General features: G+C 37.4%; 1 protein-coding gene across 1 annotated transcript; it reads right to left on the minus strand.

Moving 5' to 3' along the window:
- Positions 1 to 1,167: 1,167 nt before the first annotated feature.
- Positions 1,168 to 13,190, minus strand: sfxn3 (sideroflexin 3). The gene is made up of 11 exons (XM_059359384.1): positions 13,099 to 13,190; positions 9,799 to 9,971; positions 9,376 to 9,546; positions 7,018 to 7,116; positions 6,440 to 6,515; positions 6,253 to 6,338; positions 6,032 to 6,159; positions 5,435 to 5,484; positions 5,166 to 5,215; positions 4,959 to 5,006; positions 1,168 to 4,855 (listed from the first exon to the last, which is right to left on the minus strand). The coding sequence occupies exons 2-11, from the start codon at positions 9,960 to 9,962 to the stop codon at positions 4,759 to 4,761; spliced, it is 969 nt and encodes a 322-aa protein (XP_059215367.1). The 5' UTR covers positions 9,963 to 9,971; positions 13,099 to 13,190; the 3' UTR covers positions 1,168 to 4,758.
- Between the last annotated feature and the right edge of the window lie 1,946 nt (positions 13,191 to 15,136).

Consider the following 15,136-nt stretch of genomic DNA (forward strand, 5'->3'; position numbering starts at 1 on the left):
GTGGAAGTTGTTTTTCAAATGGTAAAAATGTGCACTTAAAATTATTTGGACAGATTATTCTGATTAAAAATGTTTGTCTTTTAAATAATTAGAGCCATCAAATACATAATTTATAGGGGAAAGTCTGACTTGGACCAGTTTATGTCCGATTCATGAAGATGTATTAAATCCATCTTTTATATCTTTTTAATCAATCAAGTCCAATGGCTTATTAATTAAATCCTGTGTGCTTTTCAATAACACTAAATATACAGCAAAACAACAAATTTAAACTAAAAGCAAAAACACCAATCTGACATTTATTCAAACCCTTTAAACAATGTTACAGAAGTAGAATATCCACATAGTGTGGCTGAAAAATTAAAGTTTTCATTTTTTGTTCGAAGCCAGAGATGGATCCAAACATTCATTCATTACCATTAACCGCTTATCCGCATTCGGGTCGCAGGGGGCTGGAGCCGATCCCAGCTGACATTGGACGAGAGGCAGGGTACACCCTGGACAGGTTGCCAGACTATCACAGGGCTGACACATAGAGACAGACAAACACTCTCATTCACACCTATGGGCAATTTAGAGCCACCAATTAAACCTAAGTGCATGTTTTTGGACTGTGGGAGGAAGCCAGTCACCAGTTATCTTGTTTAAATCACTAATCCTGTGACATCTGAACCAATACATTAGTAGACTAATCAACACTCATGTTTCTCATTGTGCTTCCTAAAAGATTGATTGATTTTCCATGTAGTTTCCTTTTTCTTTTTTTCCCTTTGCAAATGCAGTAACTAATTTAAACAGATCATAGAAAGCTCTTACAGACACTTAAAGAAACGTATTTATCAACAAAACACTGCCAAGAACAATGAAGTATATCAATGCATAATTATATACTAAATAGATAGTATTAAGAGCTGATTTGTGTGTGTGCATGTGTGTGTGGTCAAAACATTGTAGCAAATCTAATGACGTTCCCAGTTTAATCTTAGTTTATCTGATTGTTCAGATGAAGCAGTATGAGGCAAACAAGCACTTTCAGATTGGAACCATTTTTTCTCTTTTTAAAGCCCATTTTCAGGTCTTTTCTCATGCAGTAGCACAATATATTTAAAAATATATATAATCACACAATCACACTTGAATGTAAAATTAGGCAGACAGGTTTGGTCGTTCACGTTACATATTTTATTCTATTGCTCTGACTAAAATACATTCCACAACAAGGAATATATTTCATCACAATACAAAATAGAGGGAGAAAACACTGTGCACCAATACTGACAGGACTACGTGTGCGTGAGCTGTATGTACATGACATAACCAAAACATTCATGGAGTGTAACAATGACGGATTGTCTTTACACTGGTGCTATGTGAAGTCTCAGGAAGATTTTATTGCAATGTAAATCAATGCCAAAAATACACTTGTTGGGATTTATTTATATCTTCAGTCTGTAAGCAGTTTGTTAATAATGATGCTTTGCAATATTCATAAAAAAATTTGGTGTGCTGTTGAGTGTTATACTGATACATTTTAGTAGCATTTCTGTAACAAAAACAACAAAAAACAAAAAACATGTTTTTTGCATGAGAGAAATCTGGCAAAAGGTCCATGCGTTAAAGCTGAAATGAAAACTTTAAAAGCTACACATTTCCTTTCCTCTCAGACGTACAATTCATACCCGTCTCATCTTTGGCTAGATCTACTGGTGCGACATGTTATGGTGGTACAGTACAGTCACAAGCTGAGATACATGTTTAAAAATGTTTTTAAATGCTGACCAACTAAAACCCTCCAGTTTTGTTCTTGACGCATAACTCCCAAGAGCGGAAACACACAAAGGAAAAAGCAGAAGCTAAAGCTACTTAGTTATGAGCATCGAAAGCTGCCAGACAATGAATGAATAACTAATTAGCAGTAACAATATTTCATTCAACATCATCCAGCACCATGAACAAATACAATCTTCGATATAGACTTTGAAAAGCTAATTTTAAAGAGCAACACAAATCCAACTAGCTCCTACAGCAGCACAGCAAAGGTTATATAGTGCATTCTCACCCTCAGCAGGAAAACAGCCCAAACACAACACACGATTACTTTGTCTTAATGATGCAGCCATGGTATATGTCAAATATTGGAATACAGTAGACTCTGAAACTAGGGCTGTCCTCAAATTGGTCGAATAACATATGATTTTGTCGAGAAAGCAATTAGTTGATTATTAGAGTCTCTCCACAAAGAACCATGCAAAAGCACCACTTTAAATCTTGTGTTTACCAGAGATGTGCTCATAGGTTTCTTGGAAATAAGTCATTCAGTTTAAAAAAAATGACTAATCGACTGAAGAAATGGCCCGGTCTGAAACACTGTCCTGCAGTGCATGTGATCACATCTCAGTGTTACAGAGGCAAGGGACTCTAACTGTTGCTACCGTCTGGATGTTAACAGTTTATATGACAATATGAATGACAACTGGGAGTAAAAGAACAGTTTGATGAAGAGTTTCAATCCAAAATGAGATATCCACAACTTGAAAATAATACAAAGACAGCCACATTTGTATCAAGATGATATTTCAGGATAGGGTCGTATGAGTTTATAAAACTCTTTATAAAATTGTTTTGATGGTACTTTTGAACTAAACCCTTTGATTTTAGGATCATATATAAACACAATTATTGTGTGTGCAGTTGCTACAGTCCCTTTACATCCACAATCAGTTTACTTTAAATCACACAACTTAAAATTTCAAACTAAAGATGCTTTATGGAGGTGAATGAATGTGTAGCCTGTACAATAGTTTTCTTTGACAAACATACACAAAACATCACTCTACACAAACATTGAATCATAGTTGGTACTAACAATGTGACTGTGTTCACTGTATCAAGTTAAATCCCACTAGAGGACCATTCCTCTAATCTCTAGCCCTAAAGGTCCACTCTGTGCTTCTGGAGTACGAGCAGCTCACATTGTTTTCCGATGCATATGTGGGACCACCTGGTGGATTCACTAACGGAGGCACACCTTGTAGTTAAAATCTCTTAAATTCCTCATGCATATGTGCTCCATATATTGTCAATCATATACAGTATATATATATATATATGTATATATATTTATAAATATATACATGAAAAATATAATTATTCTTGCATAATCCAGACAGACGACACTGAGATAGATTTATCTGATATTTCCTCACATACACCATCATCACTATCTAACAACACCAAGCAGTCACGTGTCTGATTTGATCAAACTCAGCCAAACTGTCCACTTTAACAAAGCAACAACAAAGACTGTGCACACAGTTACCCACTGAAATAATCTTTTAGTATTCTGACTTTGTCACGCAACATTAGCTACTTTCATTTGGTACAATGGGACATCAGTGCAAACGGCGGTTTTGCAGATAGCCACAGGTGTTGCACATAAAAACCCTGCATCTCCAACTTTAAGGAACTGAAATTAGAGTTTTGACTTCTTTTAACCTCCTTATGCAATCCTTTAGTTCAAGTGTGGACAACAAAATCAGAGTTACAAAGTTTTCACACGACAGCAGAAATACATTGTTGTCCGCATGACTATAATTCAAAACAAATGGCAAAACTCAGATCATTTCTTCGTAGCAACATGTACAAAGCATATTCTTCCACCTGACAACCACCAAACAAGCACCACCACCTACAACAATCAAACAAATAATTAATATGCCAGTATAGATAGCAACTGCACAAGTTCATAAAGTGATTAAAAGGCCTTGACAAACAGTACATAAACAGTACATATTCTTGTTAATAAAAATGTGATGGCTGTGCTTTGTGAACTTTTGCAGTACAATTTCTAAAAAATAATCTTCGCCACGTTGTACCTAGCACCTAGCACCTAATTTCCTGGTCTATGAATATGAAGGGAGATAAGTACACTTAAAGGAGAGCTGAAGAAAGAAAGAAGCTGCACCGGAGAAACGAGGAGTACAACAAAAGAGGAACTTACTCATCAAGGGTTGGACTATTCAGAGCTTATTAACCCGCTGGTTTTTCCAGTTGAACTTCATGGTTGAACTAATAGGTGGAAATTAATTGCTGGCGAGAATTTCAACACATTATAGTCAGCGTGTAATAACTTCAATCATTACTTGAGACTTCTGAAACGCTGACCAGGCAAGAATTTGAAAATATCTAAATGAGGGCAAGACAAGGCAAAAGAAAGACTGTGACATTCAGAAGCAATTACATACACAACTTACAAGTACAGGCCTTCATTTTTAAACTGGAGTTAGGAATAATTTACCAGAGGACATAAAACTTGTGTGAACCTGAATGTAACATTATATATTGGTGAGTTAAACACAAATCAGTAACTTAATGAACTGCCACCCCTGTGTGCAGTTTCGACCAAAGGAAGACAGAAAAGACATCACAACACATTTTTCTATAAAAAATCAGGGGTCAGTTTTCTTTGCTAAGGAGTGCCTTCTATGTACACAGAGAAGTGTGAGTGACCTTTCTTCTCAAAGTGTTTTGTATTTCCCTTCAGTTAATCCTCGGCAATCAAAGCCCTGCCCCTCCACTGTTACGCTTGGAGCAGCTCGATGCAGTTAAATCAAAATAACAAATGCAGCAGTAGACACAACAACAACAAAAAAAAAAGGATAAATACATTTTGTTTTGCCCTCCCACTTGTGCCCACAGGACAGAACAGACTTGTGTGTATATGTATGAGTATCTGCATGTCTCATGTGTCGGCTGGTCCTACAGGCCCTTGTTGAAGAAGACGGTGGTGGTGCCGGGACTGCTCTGTCGTATCCTCTCCTGCAGATCTGCTTCCAGCCCGCTCACACTCATAGAGCTGCAAAGAGATGGTTGAACATGATTAAAACGCTGAGATTACATTGCGTGTACAGGTAGGGCCTCCTTGTCTTCCAAAAGGAGATTGATGTGGCGACTGGTACCTTTTCTGTGGGAAGAGGGCGCAGCACAGAGGAGTCGCAAACACCAGGCTGGAAAAGAGATAGAAACAGACATTTTAAATGGTGTTCCTTTTTAAATTGTATCTGTATCTGTGGTTTATTGCATTTTATATATCTGATATACCAATAAAAAGACCTTCAGCAAAGAAAAATCTATACCACCAACACTATTATGTGAAATTTACTTACCACAGACCGACGAGTCCCACCTGGACCGGAGCGTTTAGAATAGGGAACCGCTACAGGGTGACAAAGTCAAGAAAGGCAGAGCTGGAGTGAATCGGGCAGACAAGCTGAAAATGTGACGTTTGCCCGCATGGACATAAGCATTCAATGTATGTGAAATATGTGGAATGTGACAAGCCGTTTTTCAGCCTCACAAAATCCCAGCAGACCCAGAAAAACCAGAGACTAAAACAACAACAAAAGTATGATGGCCATGCATGAAGTCTGCTCACCTTCATGAAAGCTCTCTTCTCCAAAGCATTCATTATAACCGGGGGAATGGCTGTAAAAAGAAAAATAGAAAAAGAAAGAAGAAGGTGAAGTGTGCCGTTTTATGACAGAAAATGTCACACTTTAGTATGCATCTAACAGGCTGTGAAATTATTTTATCTCTCATCCCATCAACTAAGGTACACTTATAGATCAGAAGTAAAATAATGACTAAAGCCATTTTCTCATATAAATGCAAATTGATCAGAGAATCAGGTCCAGAAATGAATAAATGGCATACAATGCAAGACTGTATATGCCAGACCCATTCTCACTTACTGGTAATACAACGTGTGGTGTTGGTGAAGGGTGATGCAGGTTTCAAGGAGTCAGGGCATTATACAGAAACATCATGGGCATGTAGCAAGTTCATAATTTGGTTGGTTAATGTGATTTCTCTGGACAACAACCTGCTCTATTCACTCAAGGGCTCAATCGAACATTACACGGACTTTGTACCATGGAACTTGCAAGGTAATGTTTGTTTAATGTCTGGTCCAACTGATTCAAACATGCATTTTCAGGACTTTGCGAACCAGTTGATATAATGTTGACCTTACCCATTGCAGGCACCGCCATGCCAATCCTTGACACCACCACCTGCATAATGGCCTGCTTGGCAGCATTAGGGGACTCTCCTAACCTGTTTCCATTCTCATCCATCACAGGGATGCCAAACTTCAACTCCCTGGAAGAAACAAAAACCAAAAGTCAAGTACAGCTGCCGTCACAGTTCCTAAAAAGCTCCTAAGTACTGGCTTTTACTTTATAGAGGCCTCACCTCTGTCTCATGAAGGGAATGTTGATACAGTTAGCAGCAGCAACAGCAGCAAAGGGAACAAACCGGCTGGCAATTGGAGGGAGACGCTGCAAAGACGCAGAATCAGAAACAACATTCAGACAACAAATCTCAGAAAAAGTTTAGTTTTACTTCATGTATTTTTGTTCACTTGAACCAAAGGCATTACCGAGGCCAGAGACTTGAGTCCCAGGGCAGTGACTACAGCTCCAGTCGTAGCACTGATGTAGGCTGCACCAAGCTGACTGCGGAAAGACACATGGCAGACATAAATAAACCACTTCCTTTTTTTCAAATAGAATTGCCTCAGAAAATGTGCAAATTCATGCCATGCGTGAGTGTGCAAAGGTAAAAAACAAGAACATCTTCACAAATGATGATAATTCAGAGGAAAACACTACAAAGTGTACCCTCAATGAAATGCGGAATACATGATAATGCATTTGAATGTTCTGAAGGAACCTCATTCTTCAGACATGCATGTATTTGATGCATTTCTGCAGCATCTGTGGCACAATGAAAAGAGAGCGCAAATGCATGTTGACCTGACATCAACTGGGAGCATATATAACCTATGTCAGCACGGGTGCATGGTGACATGGGGCTGAACATGCTTAACAGTGGAACATAATACCGCTGTGAGGGAAGGGGAGAGGACAGCAGCTCCCACAGCCTCCTTACAGACACTAGTTTAGAGGGAAGACAGGAATGATCTAGAGAGGAAGTGAAGTGAGAAGTCCTCCCTACTTCACAGTGATGGGGGCATCTCCACTGCGGTTGGTGTAGTTGACGACAGCGTTGAAGGACTGGTTAACCCACTGCCAGAACACCACAGCCGGAGTAGTCCTGTAACCACGAGGGGACAGCAAGAGTGTGTTTGAGGAAGTGAGATTTCACAGAGTGTACAGTACAAACAGTTTTTGGCACTGCAGCAAAGGAGTTTGGTTACATTGAAAAATTAATTCATAAGGTGATTGTAGAGCAGGCAGGCAAAAAAACCCTACTGTCTACAGATTCAACGTTTATGTGCAATATTCTCCAATACCAGCAGAAAGACGAAAGTTTAGAATTTAGGATACTGTTGGCATTCAGCTTCTTCATTTTTCTCTCTTTTGCACCTACCTGTATTAACGAGGTGGTCTAGCAGCAATCTAACAGCATCAACCACAATAACTAAATTACATTTAATTCAAATTGAGGACAATGATTTAACCTGTTACTGTTCAAAGACCTTGTTGGTGGTTGTGGGCAGTGGATGTTTAGGGGGAGATAGCAGGTCAACAATAAATGCCAAATAGAAGTGGTGTACATCATCTGAAAGCTGTGAACCTGAAGATTAATTTGAGATGCAGCTCAGCACAGTGTGTCAAGTTGTTCTGTCAAAGATATCTAATAAAAATGACTTGATTATTAGCCTATTATGGTGAATAAAAGGATCATAACATTAGGGCACGCTTTCTAAAGTCCAGTCCATGTTCAACTGTGTCCTATAAGTTGTTGCAGCATTTTTTGGGTTGATACCATTGATATATTGACACACATTTGGTAATAATGCAATTTTATTTATATCGAGAATGGATAAAAACGGTCAGAGAAAACCTCCAGAATATTACATCAATATATAAAGACCTGTGGAACAACATAGAAGAATCCATGCTGCGATTTGGGTTTTGTTCTACAAACTGCTGAGAAAACCCCTTATTGTCAATATACCTAGGAAAACTATACCCTCTGAATGCTCTATGTCTCTAGTTTGTGGTTGTAAATTTTTATGAGGCTGTGATTATCCCAGAGGTCACAGCAGCTCATTTTATACACTGAGGTTGAGACTCAAGAAATGCCCTCACTGCAATGAACTGGCTACTACTGATGACTAACATCATCCCACATGAAGAAAACTGGCCTCATTGAATCCACAAGAGTCTCAGGTTTCCAGTGATACCCAGTTTATGTCATTCAAAGCCTGTTTAGAGACCTCTGTATGCACAAATATTCAAATACAATAGGCGGAAATGGCAAATTTGTGCTACATGAGAAAAACTATGTGGTTTTTGCCTTAAACTGCATGTTATCAGCATAACAAGTAGGCATGTATGTAAAGAGGAGACTTGTGGGAACACAGAGAGCCTATTTTCATTGAGATAGCATGATGTCAGAGGTTACAGGACGACTTTGAAAATCACCAAAATAGCCTTACTTTGAGGCGTTTTTTGGTACGGTATCCTAACATGCTTGGGCTCTATAGATTCCTTAGATCTTCTAGTTTCATATGATATCATTATATTTAGTATAGTCCTAAAATTGAGCCTGACTTCTGAATAGTAATAGGTTAAAGACGTTTTTTGGAGGTGATGAAGTCATTATATATGACCACATTTGCATTCACTAGAAGCTGATTTGGTCTTAATAATCACTCTGTACAGATTAAACTAACAGTATTTTGCATTCTCTTTCGTTTGATAAACACTGATGTTTTCCCTTTTATTGACTTTTTGTGCCCATTTTTACTGTTTAAAGCCACTATGTGTAGAAATTGTAATCTTACACTGAGGCTCCCTCCAGTGGTAGTATGCAAAAATTACATGGTGATATCCCACATATTGAGTACAGGGATGAAATTTAAATGAAACATTATGTAATGTTATTGCATCCTGCTTCTTTCAGTGATAAAAGGTTAATGGATAAAAAAATCCTCCTTAGTTGCAGCCCTATATCTACACTTTTAAAAAAAACTGTAAACAGCTAATTTTCACTTGATAAATATCTCAAACTACTCCATTGGTTACTTTTTGTAAATTTGCTGGTTCAGCTCAACATTATCACATGACTTTGCTTTCCTTTCAGCTGTCCAATGATTTATCAGTATTCAGCAGTGAGTGATATTTTTTATTCTTTAAGAGGATTTCCACTCTGTGCAGGGATTAAAATCTCAATTTTTATGCAGCACTGTATGCTGCACTAAGATTACATTGAAACCACATGGAAACTGTATCATATTTATTACGTATATAATAAATAAAAAAATCTATTTCTTCCATTTTATTCTGATGAAGCCACTTTCAGTTGGGTGTTAAACTGAACCACTTATTGAAAGCTCTGCTGTACCTGTAGAAGGTGAGCATGCAGCCTGTGATCGACATGTTCATTGGCACCTGAGCAGACATTCGGCCGATCACAAACATCTTCTCCCCTGTGTCGGGGTGGAAGGCGGAGTCGTAGATGTACTTGGCTCTCCAGAGCTCGTCCTCCGTCAGGCCAGGCTTAACAATCCCGGCTCTGAAGAAGTCAAAACAGTGAAACACAAATTCACAACATAATATTAATAAAAAAACAATTACCCATGTCCCAGATATGCCTTCCTACTTATACATCATGTGACATTTTTTAAGTGAAAGTATTGACTTAAATGGTAACTGGCCACATCATGACCTGATCACATCGATTCATACTTCTATTAATGCCTCACATGGCCACAACCTCCCTAATGTTATCATTTACACACCATCATCTTTCATCCTGACACTCTACCTGTAGTTCTCCATGATGACTCTGGACTCTTCCAGAGTCTCAGAGGACAGCAGGACGGTCCTCGGATCTGTGACCATGAAGAAGTGCTTGGCGCGTCCCATAAATGTGCCTTGGTCCCATCTCGGCTCCTTGATGTTTATGTTGAGGGACAGCTCTTCAGACATCCTGGCTTCCTATAATTAATAGCAGACATATTTATTAGTATTCACACTATGTTAACAAAAATATATGCTAGATTCACAGGTAAATACATGTTGTACTATTTTGAAAGCATTTCAGAAGAACAATTAATGATATGCAGAGTTACATTTTGGACTATCAGATGGATTAACAAAGAAGTAGGTCTATTAGTGGATTGTCCTGGAGAAGGTATGACATTAATGCAGTAATAATACCAAAACCGTACTGTTATAATACTTTACCTTCACAAATATAATATAATATAAAAATATAAAAATGGGAACATCTAAGTAAATAAAAGACATTCGATGGGAATGCTTTCGATACTGACACATTTTGGAGGATATCACATAATACTCCGTACAGGTGAAATTATCATTATCAAAAAACAACGTTGGATGGACAGTTAAGCTTCCACCTCTGCTCTATTAATAGCGCTGCTACAAAGCTGCATTAAGGTGAATCCCCCTCCCCCATTGCTGAACAACATACAACCGTGTACAACTGCAAACATTCTCAGCAAATATCCCCAAGCATGTTCTGCATCGCAATACATTTTTAAATACAAGTAAAAAGGATGAAAAGAAATGTTTTAATTTGTCATTCTTACAGTATCAAATTCGAAATAACAAGAGGCCTATTGTTGTTTGGGCAGCATGTACCTGGTTAATCTCAAGTATCTTGTATCAGTAGTGGCTGTAAGTACAAGATAAAAGAAACTAAACTGAAAACAAACCCTGCTTGAGATGTAGGTCAGCTCTTTGTGATGTTTGTGCCTGTTAAATTAAACCAAATTTAGGGCTACAACTAACGATGATTTCCATTAACAATTAATCTGTTATCATGCTCCTTATAAATCGACTGATCTAGCCAATAAGATGTCAGCAAATTGTGAAAAAATGTCCATCACAATTCCCTAAAGTCCACAGTGACTTCTTGATATGGCTTTTTGTCAGACTAACAGTCCGATCAGTTAGCCCATTTCACTGAGCCAACACCAGGCAAGGCTCGGTGCAACATCCGCCATTCGCTGGTGAAAATGGGTGCTGATACCGTAAAAAAGAAAAACACATCAAATATGTAGACTCATCTGAGGCGCCACCACCTCGAGGCTTATAACAACAGACATTGTTTGCTATCCAACTGTTAATATGTTTTGTTTGTTTTGTTAATAAATGTTTCTTTTTTTGTTTAAATTGAGACTTGTGTAACATTTGTTATCCTTGTGTCATTTTTATCATGTAAATGGAGGGAGAAAAGGCAATATTGGCTTCAAGAATCGGCCCAAAAAAACAGTCAGCACATATCAGGTATCGGTTAAGACCGATGTTAAGATAATCGGTTTCGGCATCTGCCTTAAAAAACCCGTATAGGTCGACCACTAATGATAATCATCATCAGAACGTCACTTTTCACCCATCTTTAGGTGACAGAGGAAATAATATTTTAATTAGGTGATGATTACACTATTTCTAAATCATCTCAAGCATTGTTTTCTGCAATATAGGTTCCATTTGATATCAGACCACCGATCCACCAAAACCGATAGATGGCAATATATCTATAATAGGTCAATATTTGGTGATAATATCGGCTGACTGATATATCAGTCTTGCGCTGTTCATTACTTTCCTGTCAATAGACTAATGTAGTTTCAGCTCTTTGCCTTTACATGCATTATGTAAGTGCACAGGAGTCATGTCTGAGGGTTAGCAATAACACTAAACTATTACAGGAATGTATGTGCTTTTTTTATGCAGCAGTCCTAACGTGCTTTGGCCACACCAAGGACATGACAACCTCTGCAAACTGCAAATGGATAGTGAAAACACCTCCAGCAGGGCGAGACAGCAACTGATATGGTGGATTCAAAGACATAAACGTTAAATCGTCACACTGTTAAAATAATGGCCTATGTCATTTTTTGTCAAATTTTTTTTTTTTGCCTAAATCATCTCCTCATGACGCCGGCCACCTATGGTGAAATCGCCTACATCCTCAGTTGATCAGATCATGTAATTTTACCCCTTTAAGATAATGGCCTATATCAAGTGTGTGACTTAAGCAGATGTATTATGCCTTAGTCAAAATAAAATGTGACTTAGGCAATTTTTTGAACATGCCTTTGTGACTTAAGCAAGATATGGTAACACTTTATTTTGAAGGTGTCTACATTAGAGTGACATGAGCGTGTCATAAACATGACATGGGATGTGTCGTGAACATTAATGACACTTTGAAGTAACATTAATGCTCATGATACTTGTCATGTCATGTTTCTGACAGGCTTGTGTGACTCTTATGTAGACACCTTCAAAATAAAGCGTTACCATATCTTGCTTAAGTCACAAAGGCATGTTCAAAAAAATGCCTAATTCATTTATTTGTCTTAAGTTACATAATTTACACACAGTGTTATTACTATGCCAATAGCCATCCTTTGTTACATCCTTTTTGAGTGAAATGGTCAATAAATGTCATATGTTACACATTTGGTGAAGTTTTTTGTGTTTCCTGCAAAACTTGAAAAAATTAGTTAAGCGATTATTTTAACAGGGTGACGAAATGTTTTGGGTTTAGTTTTTTTTCCTGAAAACACAGGTTCTTATTGTTTTGTTCTTTCAAAATACACTTTAACCTAATATAAGTCAGAGCGTCTAACCACCGAGTGGTCAAACTGGTCTACTGGCACATTTGAAGTAGCTGATCAAAGAAATAGCGTGACACACTGGGGGACAGATGGGACTGGGGCAGTCACGACACGCTGCCGGTTCCTGTCATCCAGCCGGCTAACGAAGGCAGACTTGCTAACAAGCTAGCTGATAATACCACTGAAACACACTAGAGTACAGAAAAGCTCAAACAGAGCATTAAAACCAAACGGAATCCTCACAACACCTCATGTTAAGTTATTTAAACGACAAACCCGCCTTTTACGCCAACAAAACAAACCACTTCAGTGATCTCTTGGTAAACTAACGTCAGCTAGCCAGACAGTTTACAAGCTAACTACAACATGCTAACACTAACGCTGCAAGGGCACACATCAAGGCGGATTAACGAGTCGTATTGTGGTTTAAATTAATTAAAGATGTGAGTTCAGTCGGCACTGAGACGTACCTGTTTTGTTTTCTTTGTTTTTCGAAAATGTATGACCTCTCAATATCACAGCACCACCGGGTGGACCTGTGCTGCCTTAACGTACATTTATAAATATCGTAAAACACAGCTTCAAAGCAAATGACAGGGATTAAGTAGGAAAACAGTATTTTGAAGATAAGTCAACTACATTTGACTTTATACAATACTATATCTTATATCCCATGCGATATTATGCTGCACTACAATATTCTTTTAATGTTAATATTAATTATTATTATTAATTAATTAATTAGTATTTCATTTTCATTATCGATTAATCCACTGATTATTTCCTCAATTAATTACTCTATTGTTTGTTCTATGAAAAAGTAAAAAAAACAAAAACAAACAAACAAACAAAAAAAAATCTGCCAATTTAGCATGAAAAATTATTTTGATTATTAATTGATCATTCAAATAGTTATTTTCCTGTCGATCGACCAATTATAACAGCTCTAGTTAATATGTTATCCTGTTTTTAAACATTATATAGTGCTTATAGTATACTGTTTAACTTTCTATTACGCCTGTGTATAAATGCAGACAACCCCTAAATAAAATTTCTCATTTCTATATGATGATGTATCTGGTATACATACACTGGACCTACTAATGTTGCTATCAATGACAATGTCACTTTTGCCCTGTTATTTTCGTCTTAAATGCTCTTTTATAGTTTTACTAAAGTTTTAATTCTATTCGTATGTTATTGTTATATGCCTCTTATTATGTATTTATTACTCTATTTATCCATAGGCCTGCTATTTTTGTACTTGTGCTGCTGAAACAATGACATTTTCCATCGATGAAGGATTTTCTTATCGTCTTATCTTGTCTTATGATTTCTTATGACTGTGTTGCAGTATAAAGTTTGTTATTACAAATCATAAAATCAGTCGTGCAGAAGCTGAATTGTAAAAATTCAGAGCTTCGTATAGGCCTTTGAAGGCAGCACCGGGCAGTCGAATGCTGTGGGCGGTGTTTGTCATGGAGAACATGAGTTGTTGGAAACCCATGGGCGTGGGAGGGAGACAACACATGATTGGTTAAGAAAACAACTGACTGACTCATGGGTGTTTTATACTTCAGATAATTTCTAAAAGTTGTCAAATGGTCCAGAAAAAGTCCTATAAATGTCTCAGATACGACCCTCAAGTGATCATGTTTATCAAAGTCCTGGGAAGATTTATATTAATATTTGTAATGTAAGTCACATTATGCAGCTACTTTGATTGCAATCATCCCATTCTATTATACGTTAATTATTTAAATTATATTGTATGTATGTATTTTGCCATAAAAAAGTATAAAGCCCTGTTTTGTCCACTTGTTATTTTGGTGGTATGTATGGTATCTACTTTATAATTATTTGGACGCAATTATATGAATGGAATTCCTCACACTTCCTATTCAAGCTATTGCTTCTTATTTATTACAGTAAAAAAACAGTTGTATACCAGTATGATCAAAGTAAATATACCATTAAATAATTAATTAACAACAACAACAACAACAACAACAACAACAATAATAATGTCCAACTAAAACAACCTTTATGATTCCTGGGTGATGACCTGACTGAAAAATAAGATGACTTTCACCAACTTTAATCATTTATACCAATCAACCATATCAAAACATGAGGAAACAAATTGGCCAAGATAACAACAAAATAACATGTTCAAGGTCAGGGTTTCCTGTTCCTGTTTAGCTACAGTGACTGATAATATCACTGATGAATCTGGAGACTGCAGATTAGGATTTGCATAAAAGTCGCGGTGTGACCACCATCTGACCACCGGGTGGGGTTGTTTACCCACTTCACGGGCACAAATAAGGCAGTCAGGGATACAGAGCCACGTCTTGCTTTCTCCACATACACGTTTACGGGAGAATATGGACTTAATGAACACATTAATAACAAAGTTTACCAGAGGACAATCTGATATGGACCGAAAGCAATGCATATAAGTGCAGTTACTGGATTTAATCATCTCGAGTCCAGCGCTAATGGATG

This window comes from Centropristis striata, chromosome 20, assembly GCF_030273125.1.
Source record: "Centropristis striata isolate RG_2023a ecotype Rhode Island chromosome 20, C.striata_1.0, whole genome shotgun sequence".
Taxonomy (NCBI): Eukaryota; Metazoa; Chordata; class Actinopteri; order Perciformes; family Serranidae; genus Centropristis; species Centropristis striata.